This window comes from Neovison vison, chromosome 4 (genome assembly GCF_020171115.1).
Source record: "Neovison vison isolate M4711 chromosome 4, ASM_NN_V1, whole genome shotgun sequence".
Lineage (NCBI taxonomy): Eukaryota > Metazoa > Chordata > Mammalia > Carnivora > Mustelidae > Neogale > Neogale vison.
The window spans coordinates 68427370-68442264 of record NC_058094.1 but is presented as its reverse complement, the minus strand read 5'-3'; the positions used below and the strand labels follow the sequence as shown (position 1 = coordinate 68442264).

Here is a 14895-nt window from a genome sequence, read left to right as displayed (position 1 = left end):
TGTTTTTTTTTTTTTTAAACCTGTGGCCTTGTAGGTTTTCTGTATTTAATATCATCTACAAATTGTGAAAGTTTTACTTCTTCCTTACCATTTTGGAGGCCTTTTATTTCTTTAACTTGTCTGATTGCTGTGGCTAGGACTTTCAGTATTAATAAGTTGAATAAAAGTGGTAAAAGTGGACATCCCTGTTTTGTTCCTGATATTAGGGGGCAGGCATCAATTTTTCTGTTAATGTTGTTAGCTCTGGGTTTTTCCCATATGGCCTTTGTTATGTTGCGGTATGTTCCCTCTAACTACTTTGGTGAGAGTTTTTATAAGTGGATGTTGTGCCTTGTCCAATGCTTTTTCTGCATCTACAGAAATGTATATATAGTTTTATCCTTTCTCTTGTTGATTTTATGTATTGTGTTGATTTGTGAATATTGAACTACCCTTGCATCCCAGAAATAAATCCCACTTGATCGTAGTGAATGTTTTTTTTCTAAATGTAGTGTTGAATTTGGTTTGCTAATATTTCGTTGAGGACTTTTGCATCTATATTCATTAGAAATATGGGCCAGTAGTTCTCTTTTGGTATTGTCTTTATTTGATTTGAGAATGAATTTGGGAACTTTCCTTCCTCTTCTATTTTTTGGAATAGTTTGAAAAGAATAGGTATTAACTCTTCTTTAAAATGTTTGGTAGAATTCACCTGTGAAGCCATCTGATCTTGGACTTTTGTTCGTTGGCAGTTTTTGATTACTGTTTCAATTTCATTGCTGGTAATTGGTCTGGACACATTTTCTTTGTCTTCCTGATTCAGATTTGGAATATTGTATGTTTCTAGGAATTGATCTATTCTAGGTTTCTAATATGTAGGCATATAATTTTTCATATTCTTTTATATTTCTGTGGTGTTGGTTGTTGTTTCTCCTTTCATTTCTGATTTTGTTGATTTGAGCCCTCTCTTTTGGTGAGTCTGGCTAAAGGCTTACCAGATTTTGTTGATTTTTACAAAGAACCACCTTCTGGTTTCATTGATCAGTTGTTTTTTTAGTTTCTATTTCATTTATTTCTGCTCTAATGTTTATTGTTTTCTTCTTTCTACTGGTTTGGGGTTTTGTTTGATGTAAGGTTAGTTTATTCTTTTGAGATTTTTCTTGCTTCTTGAGTTAGGTATATATTGCTTATAGTATTGCTTTTTAGAACAGCTTTTGCTGTATCCCAAACATTTTGGTCCATCATATTTTCATTTTTATTCGTTTCTGTGTATTTTTAAATTTGATTTATATGTTGGGTGATCCATTCATTGTTTAGTAGCATGTTATTTAACCTGCATGTATTTGTCTTCATTCCAGTTTTTTTTTTTTCTTGTGGTTGATTTCTTTTTTTTTTTTTTTTTTAAAGATTTTATTTATTCACATTTGACAGAGAGAGAGAGATCACAAGTACACAGAGAGGCAGGCAGAGAGGCAGGCAGAGAGAGGGGGGAAGCAGGCTCCCCGCTGAGCAGAGAGCCCAATGTGGGGCTTGATCCCAGGACCTGAGCCGAAGGCAGAGGCTTAACCCACTGAGCCACCCAGGCGCCCCTCTTGTGGTTGATTTCTAGTTTCATATCATTGTGGCCAGAAAAGATGCATGATATGACTAAATTTAATCTTTTTGAATTTGTTGGGTCTTGTTGCCTAATATGTGATGTATTCTGGAGAATGTTTCATGTACACTTGAAAGGATTGTGTATTCTCTTGTTTTAGGATGAAATGTTTCTGAATGTATCTGTTAGATCCACCTGTTCAATGTGTCATTTGAAGCCACTGTTTTCCTTGTTAATTTTCTGTAAAGATGATCTATCTGTTGTTGTTAGTGGGGTGTTAAAGTCTCCTGTTGCTAGTATTACTACCAATACTATCATTACTATCAATAGTAGTATTGATTGGTACTTCCTTTATGTTAATTAATAGCTGCTTTATGTATTTGGGTGCTCCCATGTTGGGCACATAAATATTTAAAATTGTTCTGTATTCTTGTTGAGTTAATCCCTTTATGATTGTGTAGTATTCTTTTTCTTGTCACAGTGTTTGTTTGTTTGTTTTTTCTTTTTTTTTTTTTTTTTTAAAGATTTTATTCATTTATTTGACAGAGAGAGATCACAGTAGGCAGAGAGGCAGGCAGAGAGAGAGGAGGAAGCAGGCTCCCTGCTGAGCAGAGAGCCCGATGCGGGACTCGATCCCAGGACCCCGAGATCATGACCTGAGCCGAAAGCAGCGGCTTAACCCACTGAGCCACCCAGGCGCCCCTGTTTGTTTTTTCTTAAGATTTTATTTATGTATTTGACAAGTAGGCAGAGAGGCAGGCAGAGAGGGTGGGGGAGGCAGGCTGAGGGGCTCGATTTCAGGACTCTTGAGATCATGAACTGAGCCAAAGGCAGAGGCTTAACACATTGAGCCACCCAGGTGCCCCTACAGTCTTTGTACTTCAATTTGAATGATAAATATTTTTCTATCCCTTCACTTTCTATCTGTCTATGTCTTTGGTCTTAAAAGAGTCTCTTGTAGGCAGCATATATTATGTCTTGCCTTTTTTTTTTCCTTCCCTTTTCTTTCTTTCTTTTTTTTTTTTAAATGGGGCGCTGGGACCAACGATCACAGCTGCTCAGACACCAGAATATTATGATTCTGAAATCTCTTGGTGTCCATTTCACAGGAAGAGCAATGCAACTGCCCAACATGTGCCACTCATGACACAGCCCTTGTCTTTTTTATCCGTTTTGTACCCCATGTCTTTTTGGAGCATTTAGTCCATTTACACTCAAAGTATTTATTGATAGGTATGTACTTACTGCCATTTTGTTAATTGTTTTAGTAGTTCTTTGTTCCTTTCTTCTCTTGCTCTCTTGTGCTTTGATGGGCTTTTTTCCAGCGATATTCTTGTAGGTTTATATATTACTTTAGGCTTATATGTAACATCTTATGCATATAGCAAGCAGTCTATATTAAGTTAATGGTTGCTTAAGTTTGAACCCATTATAAAGCATTAAATTTTTACTCCCATCTCCCCTATGTTTTAGTTATATAGTGTCATATTTTACATTCTTTTATTTTGTGAATCCCATTACTGACTTTTTATAGATACATATTTTAAAAAGATTTTGTTCGTTTGAGACAGAGCACAAGGGAGCACAAGCAGGGGGAGGCAGAGGGAGAGGGGAGAAGCAGGCCATCCGCTGAGCAGGGAGGCTAATGTGAGGCTCCATCATAGGACCCTGGAATCATAACCTGAGCTGAAGGCAGATGCTTAAGTGACTGAGCCACCCAGGTGCCCATATAGATATATTTGATTTTACTTCTTTTGTGCTTTAACCTCTGTATTGGTTTTAAGGGATCGTTCTGTTTTACTATGTTAATATGTAGCTGTGAAATTTTTTCCTTTTCTACTTATCTTATTCCTGCTATGACCTTTCCGTTCCACACAAAGAATCCCCTTTAACATTTCTTGTAAGGCTAGTTTAGTGGTAATGAATTCCTTTAAGTTTTGTTTGTCTGGAAACCTTTATCTTCTATCTAGCCTTGCTGGATAGATTATTCTTTGTTGCAGGGTTTTTCCTTTCATGGATGAGACTTAGTTTTAAGAGGCTACATTTATGATTCACATGAATCTATGAGATAGATACTGTTATGCTCATTTTCTAAGTGAGTAAACTGAGTTATGGGGAAGTTCATGTCACAGAGAAGTAGAAGTAGGATTTCTGACATCCTGACTGGAATACTTGCTCTCTTAACCACCATACTACGTTGTCGTCTTTCCATAAAAGCTGCTCTGGTCAAGGAGTTGTGTCAAGGACTTTCATGTATTATCTTACTGAATCATAGTATCCCTGCTAAGTATGTGGACTATTTTTGTTTTACAGATCAAAAAAGTGAAGCTCAAAGGGGTTAATTCATCCAAGTACACACAGTGGTGGCTTCATGGTCCAGCCCTGAAGTCTGTGGTTTTGAACCACTCTTTTCTTAGGACTAGGTTATAGTGTTTGAAAAGAGTTATTACGTATAATTTTATTATAATTATTATTGTTAAGAAGTACATAAATCATGATCTTTAAGTCTTTTTTTTTTTTTAAGATTTTATTTATTTATTTGACAGAGAGAAATCACAAGTAAATGGAGAGGCAGGCAGAGAGAGAGAGAGGGAAGCAGGCTCCCTGCTGAGCAGAGAGCCCGATGTGGGACTCGATCCCAGGACCCTGAGATCATGACCTGAGCCGAAGGCAGCGGCTTAACCCACTGAGCCACCCAGGCGCCCCATGATCTTTAAGTCTTAATTCAAGTATCACTGCTTAGTTAGGTCTTTCAGTCCCTCCTTTATCATTTATGGCCGTTCTTACCATGCTTCATTTTTCCCCATAGACCTTACCAGTTACTCTCTATGTATTACATAGTCTACTTACATATTATGTTTATCGTTTGTCCCCTCAGTAGTTTGAATTCTGTGATGGTAGAGATTCTCATATATTCTTTTCATTTGTGTTTCCAGTGCCTGGGACACTATGTAGTAGGAACTCAGTGAGTATTTGTTGTTAAATGAATTTTAATATTTAATTAGAATTTACTACATTTATTACAGTGTTAAATACTTTTGGTTAATTCCTCAAATGTAACACTTAAATTTTTTCTATGATGCATTATGTAATTTGGCCAAGTCATTTAATTAGAGTATTGAGTGTACAGTGTATATTTAATGTAGATTATTTTCCCCTTACTTTTGTAAATATAATGTCTCTTTCAGGGAAAGGCATCAGAGAAGCTTTCTGAAAACAGTAAAATTTTAATCTCCATGGCTAAGGAAAACATACCACCAAACAGTCAACAGACCAGGAATTCTTTAGGTATGTCATTAGGTTTGTCAAATTGATTTTAAAGTATTCTTAGCAGGCTGTTGTGAAAGAGCTTTGTATTTTCAGAAAAAGAGATTTCTTTGGAATTGCAGTAACTCTTTGATTTCTGGAATCTTACATATGACTGTACTGTGTGCAAAGGAAATATAATGCATACTGAGAACCACCTACCCATTTTAAATGATATTCTTTTATAGTCTATGGAAATCATGGCAGTAAGTATATACAATATAGTTAAAAATTAATTGAAAAATTTGAATGGAATTTGTGTGTGAGAGGATAAATGTGTTAACTGCATAAAAATGATGGATGTTTATTTAAAAATCAGAGATGCTTAGAGGCTACAAAATGCTATTTAGTGAATATTTAATTATAGATTACTATATTAGAATTGTACAGAAGTTAATATTGCAGCTATACTGAGTTTTTTTTTTATCATGATTTGTTGTGAAAATATGTAGAGATTTTTAAATGAAGTATAAATAACATTACAGTGTTATTATATTCAGGTGTACAAACGATTGAACAACTGTGTATATTACTCGTTGCTTACCACGATAAGGTCATCATACAACATTATTGTGGTATTACTGACTCTATTTCTTATGCTATATTTTTCATCTTTGTTTGGATTTTTATCTATTTCACCTGTCCCCTCATTCACTTCACCTTTGGCAACCACCAGTTCAGTTTGCTGTATTTGAGCTGGTTTTTCTGTTTGCTTTGTTTTTTAGATTCACATGTAAGGGAAATGATACAGTATTTGTCTTTCTCTGTCTGACTTATTTCAATTACCACAATACTCTTTAGATCCATCCGTGTTGTTGCAAGTGGCAAGATCTTAACCTTTCTTATGGCTAATATTCATTCCTTATCTGTAACCACGTCGTCTTTATACATTTGCTATTGATGGATACTGGGTTGCTTCCCTATCTTTTTATTGTAAATAATACTGTAGTGCGCTTAGGGGTGATATCTTTTCAAAATAACATTTTTGTTTTGTTTGGTTAAGTAACCAGTGATGAAATTACTAGGTCATATGTTATATTTATTTTTAATTTTTTGAGCCATCTCCATGCTGTTTTCTATGATGGCTAAACCAGTTTACATTCACACTAGTAGTGCACAAGGGTTCCTTTTTCTCCACGTGATTTTCTCCACATGCTTTTTCTTCACTTGTTGTTCCTTATGTTTTGATTGTAGCCATTCTGGCAGGTATAAATATGGTTTTGATTTGTATTTCCCTGTTGATTTATGGTGATGAACATCTTTTTATGTGTCTGTTGGTTATCTTTATGTCTTCTTTGGAAAAATGTCTCTTCCTGTCTTCTGCCCATTTTTTAACTATATTACATGTTTTGTTTTGTTGGTTTTTTTTGGTGTTGCCTAAGTTCTTTATATATTTTTGGTATTAAACCCCTTACTGGATGAATTGTTGGTAAATATCTTCTTCTCTTCAGTGGGTTGTCTTGTTTTATTGATGGTTTCCTTCATTGAGCAAAAGCTTTTTATTTTAGCATAGTCCCAGTATTTTGTTTTTGCTTTTGTTTTCTTGCCTTCGGAGACATACATAGAAAAATGATGCTAAGACTGCTGTCAGAGGGATTATTGCCTGTGTTTTCTTCTAGGAGTTTATGGTTTCAGGTCTCACTTTTAGGTGTCTGTCACATTTGAGTTTGTTTCTGTGTGTGGTATACAAAAGTCATCCAGTTCCATTCTTTTGCATGTAGCTATCTAGTTTTCCCAACACCATTTTTTAAAGAGATTATCTTTTCCCCATTGTATATTCTGGCTTCCTTTGTCATAGGTTAATTGACAAATTAATTGACAAATTAATTGACATAGGGCTAGCTATTCTGCTTCATTTATCTATGTGTCTGTTTTTGTACCAGTACCATAGTGCTTGGATGACTACAGCTTTGTAGTGTATTTTGGAATCTCTTATTGTGATACCTTCAACTTTGTTCTTTCTCAATATTGCTTTGACTATTCAGGATCTTTTTATTTATTTTAAAGGTTTATTTATTTGACAGAGAGTAAGAGAGCATGTGAGCATGAGTAGGGGGAAGGGCAGAGGGAGAAAATCCCAAGCAGACTCCCTGCTGAAAGTGGAACTTTATGCTGAGCTTGCTCCCCAGACTCTGAGATCACAATCTGAGTTGAAATCAAGAGTTAGATGCCCAGCTGACTGAGTCACCCAGGAGCCCCGAGGCTCTTTTTAAATTTTAGTATTGTATTTTGGAAAGGCTCCTTTATTTCTAAGGACCCCAGTTTCCTTATTTGTAACATAAAGAAGTTGGGTTATCTTCCAGACCTAAATTTTTATGAATTGACATTTTGATTATTGCCAAAGATAATTTTTTAAAAGTAGATTCTCTTAAGCAGTAAGGTTAGACAGAATCACTTTGAAATTCTGGGTTACAGCTTACTCTGGATTGTACCTGTCATGCCTTCATGACCTGGCACAGGTTATTTAAACTCTGTTTCCTTATCTTAAGAATTGGCATCTACCTTAAAAAGGTTATTGTAGCAATAATTAAGTACATGTGTAAAGATCACTGGCACATAGTTGGTAATAAATACTTATTTTGTGACCTCATATCTTTTTTAATGTAGGTTTTGGTTTTTGAGAATTAAGAATTTAAGATTTATTCTTTATTACATGCACAAATGATAGATAGTTTAAAGTCTAGTTTAAAGACAGTGACCTCTGTTTATTCCTTAATTGGTGTTCTTTAGGGCAATGTCTTAGGCCTTTTTGTTTCATACATTCCTTATCCACTCAGAGGCTTTATATGCCATCAGTGTGTTCATGACCCCTAAATCTGTATTCCAATCCTGATTTTTTTTTTTTAATTGAACTCTGGACCCATATGTCTAATTTCCTATTGGACATCTATACTTGGATGTCATGGGCTCAAAATTAACATATGCAAGATTATCTTTTTTCTCAAACTTTCTGGTACTCTCATGAGGTGTTTGCTTAGTAATCCTCGACTCCCTTTGTCCCTTTGCCTCCCACAGCAAGTAATTACATAAGTTCATTTGACTCTGCTGCTTAAATTTAAAAATAAGTTGATTTTTCTCTAATCCCACAAACATTATTTTATGCAGGCCTATGCTGTCTCAGATTTTTTTCTAATGTTCTTTTTGTTTTATGGTCTAGCCCCCCCAACTAAGTCTGCACTGCCCTCATTATCCTTTCAGAAAACAAAGGATCACATTAATCTTGCTCAACTCCTTCAATATATTCTTGTTTACTGTATGATAATTTTATCCTTTTATTGCTTTTCCAGGACTGTGTTGGCTGTTTATGCCTTGTGTTCTGTCCCGTTGATTTTCCCCATGAAGTGTTGTTTTGAATTTACTTAGCTGTCTCTTTTACTGCAGTGGTATACCAGCTTGCCTGGCATTGTATATTTGCTGCCTAGCATAGTTCCTGGCACTTTATTAAAGATGTTTTAAGTGAATGAAGGTTCCGATTACAAAAATAAACTATTCTGTTAGGTGTGTAAAATTTAATTTTCGTAGTGTTTTATTGCCAACTGAAACAATAATTGTTTTTGTGCTTTGAATCTTATTATAGAATAATATATAATTTTTTTTAGAATAATATATAATTTGATTGATTTGATAATTTATCAGTATTCAGGTACTGACTGACTTGAATAATTGTGGCCTTAAAATTAGGCCAAATGCACATGAAAAGATGCTAAACATCACTAGTCATGAGGAAAATGCAAATTAAAACTACAAAAAGACCACATCATGCCTGTTAGAATGGTCATCATCAAAAAGACAGATAACAAATGCTGGCATGGAACCCTTGATTGCACACTATTGTTGAGTTGAAGACATGCATAGTTAAATAAGTCAGAAAAATTAAGTGCATGATCTCACATGTGGAATATAAACAGAATACAAAACCAAACTCAGAAAAAGAACTCAGATTTGTGGTTACCAGAGGTGAAGGGTGGGGGCAGGGGAATTAGAGGAAGGTGGTCAACAGATCTTAATTTCCAGTTATAAATAACTACAGTGTTTAAAAATAAATAATATATACATACATATTAGGGAAATAATGTGTAACATGATGATTACAGCTAACATTGCTGTGTGACGTATAGGAAATTTGTTGAGAGTAAGTTCTAAGAGTTCTCATCAGAAGGAAAATGTTTGTCTTTTTTTTCTTGCATTTTCATTGTATCTATACAAGAAGATGGATGTTAGCAGAACCTATTGTGGTGATTATTCCACAGTATATTTAAATCAAACAGTCAAGCTATATGCCTTAAAGTTACACAGTGATGTATGTCAGTTATTTCTCAATAAGACTGGAAAGAAATCAGGCCAAATATGTAGTTTGTCATGATGGGAAAAATGTAAAAGAGTTTGGTATGAGAGAGTTTTCTTTCTTTCTTTCTTTTTTTTTTTTTTTTTTTTTTGAGAGTTTTCTCATGTGGTTTCTTACAGGACTTAGGAAGCAAACTGGTCTAAAAAGGTCAAATTTGGAAATTATATTTTGAATTAAGTTCTTTGATACCCTACTTGAATAAGTAATTAAGCATAGTAGTTATCAATAATATATAAACTGGCAATATTCATTTAGCGAGTGAAAATCTATTGATAGCTCATGATGCAGCTATCATGAACCCCACTGCATTTTTCTGATTTTTCTAAGTTCATATTGGTTAGTGATAATATTTATGGGTAATGCTTATCCATGTAGCTTATTCTTCCATTCTCATTCTGTACCTCACACAGAACTATTTCAGGAGTTGATTTCTGATACCCGACTACCCAGGGTTGAACCAAACTTCACAGTTTAAGGGCATAGTCCTCCACAAGGCTTCTCTTACTTTGGACATCAGTAGCTAGTTTTATTGGAGTCCACAGGCAATCCTCTATTCTGGCTACAAATATGGGGGTTTCCACTACCCTGTCAAATTTTATAAATCACTAGAATGACTTACAGAACTCAGGAAAGTGCTATACTTCATGATTACAGTTCTGTTGTAGCACAGGCCTCAGATTTGAACTAGTAAAAGAGGGGAGATGGATTAGGAGTGGTCTGCATGTGAAGCTTTTGTCAGCCTCAGGATATGTCATCCTCCTCTCCTGCAGATTCATTGATTGCCAGCCAGCATGCCCACCTGAGTTTCAGTGTCCAGAGCTTTTACTGAGATTTCACTGGCCCTTTTACTGGGATTTCCCTCAGCCTCCAGACTCCCTGTTTTCACCTGAGGTCTGGCTGATGTTAAATGGTTGAAGGGTCTAACCCTCTAATCACATCTTTCCAGTGTGGTCTTTCTGATGTGACCAGCTCACATCTATGTTATCTCTTCAGCATAAACTATGTAGGAGCTGACCATGAATCTGTATAAACTATTGGGTATGGTCCCAGGGACCTACCATGAATATTCCAAGCCTCTCATCACTCGGAATATTCCAAGGATTTAGAAATTAACCTTCTAGGAACCAGGACAAAGGATAGTGAAGTTCTTTATTTTATATAGCATGTACATGGTTTAGTCTATGTAAGTCAATGAAATTATGTTGTTAGGAATTTGTTAGAATAATTTAGGTTTAATGAAATACGGGAGTCAGCTGAAAATGACCTGTAGAAGCAAATGATACTTTCTACACCATATCTAGGCACGTTAGTGATTTTTTTAGTTAAAAGGAATTAGTCGACTTTTACTAACTCCTTATTGTATTTGTAACCATTATTAGAAGTGCTTTCTTTAATTTTTTAAGTGTTTAGGTCTATGTACCTCAGTTAAATATCATCTTTTTAAACTTTTTTCTCTTTCTTAGAGAAATTGAATATTTTCCTTTAGGTTGAGCATTATTACTTTTTTTTTTTTTTTTTTAAAGAATTTATTTATTTATTTGACAGAGAGAGAACACAAGCAGGGGGAGTGGGAGAAGGAGAAGCAGGCTTCCTGCTGAGCAAGGAGCCTGATGCGTGGCTTGATTCCAGGACGCTGAGGTCATGCCCTGAGCTGAAGGCAGATGCTTAATGACTGAGCCACCCAGGCGCCCTGAGCATTATTACTTTGATTCTAATGCTTTATATCCTAGAAGATATTTTAATAATTGACATAATATAGCCAGTACTTTCAACATTTTTTCATATATACCTATTTTTAACCCACCATCCATAGATTGTTTGTGCTACTTTTGAAAGGTAGTATTTGGCTCAAATGGTGAAGATAGAAGCATTGCTTTGATTTGAGTTTCGTCAAAAAATTTTTTTCTAGTAAAGAAATAAAAAGTGCACATGCAAAATGATAAAGTGTATAGAACAGAGACCCCCTGGTTGGCTCAGTCGGTTGGGCATCCAACTCTTGATTTCAGTTCAGGTCATGATCTCAGAGTCTTGAGATTGAGCCCTGTGTTGAGTTCTGTGTCCAGGAGGAAGTCTGCTTCTCTCTCTCTCTGTCTCTCCCCTGCCTCTCCCCTTGCTTGTGTTCTCCCTCTTTTTCTAAAATAAATAAATAAATATTAAAAAAAAATGTACATAATAGTTTGAAAATTTGTGACCCTCCCAACCCTACCCTTTAGTCTTCTCTTCTTAAGCAGTATCTTGTATATAATTTCATGGTTAGACTGTGCATATGTGTATATACCCCTTCTTTTTCTATATATCTGGTATTATAGATCCTGTTCTGTATTTGAAAATACTAGTTTTGTGATTTACAGTATAGGGACAGAACCACAGCCTTTTGAGATTAAAAAGCAGTGGTATGCATCTATTTGACCTGGAGCAGTTCCTGTCTGCTGCTAAGGTTTTCATTACAGATGCAAGAAAAAAGTGTCCTAATTGTGGCAGCCATTATTGAATGGGGGAATACAGGGGAAAACATGTAGAAAGAATTTTTGCAACTCAGAAATAACTTGTAAATACTGAAAAGCCAGTTATATTCCAAAAAAGAAACTGAAATTTTAGTTAAAAAAAGGTAACCTAGACCTGGGCATAAAACTGTTATTAGCCAGCCTTTATCTCTGTGTATAAAGAAAGTTCATTGTGTACCAAACTGGTACTTGCTGTGGATTATGGAAGATATCATATAGCACTTACTGTGTTATATTGAAATTATATGCTTGCTTGTTTATTGTCTAGATGCTGTTCGTTTGGGCAAAGACTTATATACCTGTTTATTTCCCCAAGACCAGCAAAGTACCTGGCATATAGGTGGTGCTCAGTAAATATTAAATGAAGATTTACTGAGTCAGTATGTATCTTGGAAGAGAGGTTAGCTTTTAAATGTGGCAATGTTGAAATTTATTTTGAAAAACTAAATACAGAGTAAGAAAAAATCCATTAAGAAACTTAATATTTTCAGTAAGTTATTTAATAAAATTTCATGAATTAAAGGAAATACTAAAGACAATTTTCTTTTTTTAAAGACTTTACTTACTAGAGAGAGAACAAGAGAGCGCAAGCATGAGAACAGGGAGGGTAGAGGGAGAAGCAAACTCCCCACTGAGCAGGGAGCCCAATGCAGGACTCGATCCTGGGACTCCAGGATCTTGACCTGACCTGAGGGCAGTCGCCTAACAACTGAGTCACCCAGTTGCCCTAAAAACAATTTTCTATCAAAAATGGTCTCATTGCGGTGCCTGGTGGCTCAGTGGGTTAAGCCTCTGCCTTTAGCTCAGGTCATGATCTCAGGGTCCTGGGATTGAGCCCCACATTGGACTCTCTGCTCAGCAGGAAGCCTACTTCCCCCTCTCTCTCTGCATGGGTCTCTGCCTACTTGTGATCTCTCTCTGTCAAATAAATATATAAAATCTTTAAAAAAAAAAACGGTCTCATTAATAATAAGAAAAAGATGTTAGGTTAACCTTAGATAAATCTTCAAATTCAGCAATTAATATGTCACTGTATTTGTCAGTGTTCTTCAGAGAACCACAAGAATGTGTATGTATAAGTAAATACATATAATACATAAATACACACCCACACACATATTTAGAGAGAGAGAGAGAGAAATAATTAAGGACTTGGCTTGTGATTATGGAGGCTGGAAAGTCTAGTATCTGTAAGGTAAGCTGTGAAGCTGGTGACCCAGGGAAGAGCTGATGTTGCAGTTCTAAGTCTGGAGATTGTTGGCAGAATTCCTTCTTGGTTGGAAAAGGTCAGCCTTCATTAAGGCCTTCCACTGATGGAATGAGGCCCACTCACATTATGGAGGGCAGGTTGCTTTACTCAGAGTCCACCAGTTTAAGTGTTTATCTCATCCAAAAAGTGCTCTCACAGAAACATCCATAATAATATTTGACCAAATATCTGACACCATGGCCCAGCCAAGTAGGCCCCTAGAATTAACCATCAGAGTCACTAATGGAATCTTTTCTTTTTTTGACTTTCTTTACAAGTGGCGTAGAAAAAAATGTTAAAAATTCATTGTAAGTAGGGGGTACCTTGGTGGCTCAGTTGGTTAAGCAACTGCTTTGGCTCAGGTCATGGTCCTGGAGTCCTGGGATCGAGTCCTGCATCAGGCTCCCAACTCCGCGAGGAGTCTGCTTCTCCCTCTGACCTTTTCCCCTCTCATGCTCTCTCTCTTAATCTCTCTATCAAATAAATCTTTTTTTTTTTTAAGATTTTATTTATTTATTTGACAGACAGAGATCACAAGTAGGCAGAGAGGCAGGCAGAGGAGGGGAAAGCAGGCTCCTTGCTGAGCAGATAGCCCAATGTGAGGCTTGATCCCAAGACCCTGGGATTATGACCTGAACCGAAGGCAGAGGCTTTAACTCACTGAGCCACCCAGGCACCCTCAAATAAATCTTTAAAAAAAAAATGGAAGTAGGATTTCACATAACTGTTAGCACCAGTAAATCTTTAGTGTTTGCTGACTTGTTTAATATTGCAGTTGTGTTATGTGGACAAGTTAGACCTCTTAGATAAAATTGATAAATTACTAGAAAGACTCAAATTACTGAAATTAATTGAAGAAGAAATGGAAAATCTAAATAGACATATAACATGTAAAGAAATTGAAATCTTCATTACAAGTCTTTCACAAAGAAAAGCCTAGGCCTGCATGGTTTTGTTGTTGAAATCTACCAAATGTTTAAAGGAGCAATAATACCATTCCTTTATAAACTTGAAGCAAAAGAGAAAGGCACACTTCCCAACATACATTGTGAGGCCAGTATTATCCTAATATCAAGGCCAGATGAAATTTTTGTAAGAAAAGTAAATTACAAGGTAGTATGTCTTTTGAATATAGATTCAGAAATCATAAACAAAATATTAACAGATTGAATCTAACTAACAACATATAAAAATGATTATACACTCTGGCCAAGTGAGCTTTATCATAGCAATGCAAGTTTTTAGTCTTAATATTTCAAAATTAATATATACCAGATTAATAGAATTAAGGACAGAAAGCACATAGTTATCTCAATAGTTGCAGAAAAAGCATTTGACCAAATCCAGCACCGATTTATAATAAAAACTGTCAACAAACTTGGAATAGAAGAGATCTTTCAATTCTGAATTAGGGCATCTGTGAAAAACCTATAGCCAGCATCACACTTAATAGTTAATGACTGCAAAGCTTTCCTTCTAAGAGCAGGAAAAAGACAAGATGTGTAAAGTTACCACTTCATTCAGCTTTGTGCTGAGGGTTCTAGCCAGTGTAATGAAAGACTACAAGAAATACAAAGCATCAAAGTTAGAAGTAAAACTGTCCTTGTTTGCAGATGGCATAATTCTGTTTGGAGAAATCCTAAGGACTCCACAAAAAAACTATTAGAAATCACGAGCTTATTAGCAAGTTCACAGAATATGAGATCAATTAAAGAAAAGTTGTTTCTTTATATTAGCAATGAACAATATGAAAATATTAAGTAAACTGTTCAGTTCCAGTAAATGGTGTAGTACAGTAAAAAGTGATCTCTTTGGATTCTTGTGTGTTTTTCATGGTCTTTAGTGCAATATTGTAAACTTAGGGTTACACCCTGGAATCCATACAAAGTGCTGCTAGTGATGCTGGGAGTGCTCCCAA

At 35.6% G+C, this 14895-nt stretch overlaps 1 protein-coding gene and 1 non-coding gene across 12 annotated transcripts in view; one reads left to right on the top strand and one right to left on the bottom strand.

Moving 5' to 3' along the window:
• CSPP1 (centrosome and spindle pole associated protein 1) overlaps positions 1 to 14895 on the top strand; it is a 170944-nt gene that overhangs the window by 15905 nt on the left and 140144 nt on the right. For all 11 annotated transcript variants that reach the window (XM_044245503.1, XM_044245500.1, XM_044245507.1 and 8 more), the window contains exon 3: positions 4762 to 4861. In XM_044245503.1, the coding sequence (XP_044101438.1) occupies positions 4762 to 4861 (100 nt within the window). The remainder of the gene's footprint in view (positions 1 to 4761; positions 4862 to 14895) is intronic.
• Positions 2602 to 2733, bottom strand: LOC122905796. The gene has a single exon (XR_006384469.1). It is a non-coding gene; the product is annotated as a U11 spliceosomal RNA (small nuclear RNA).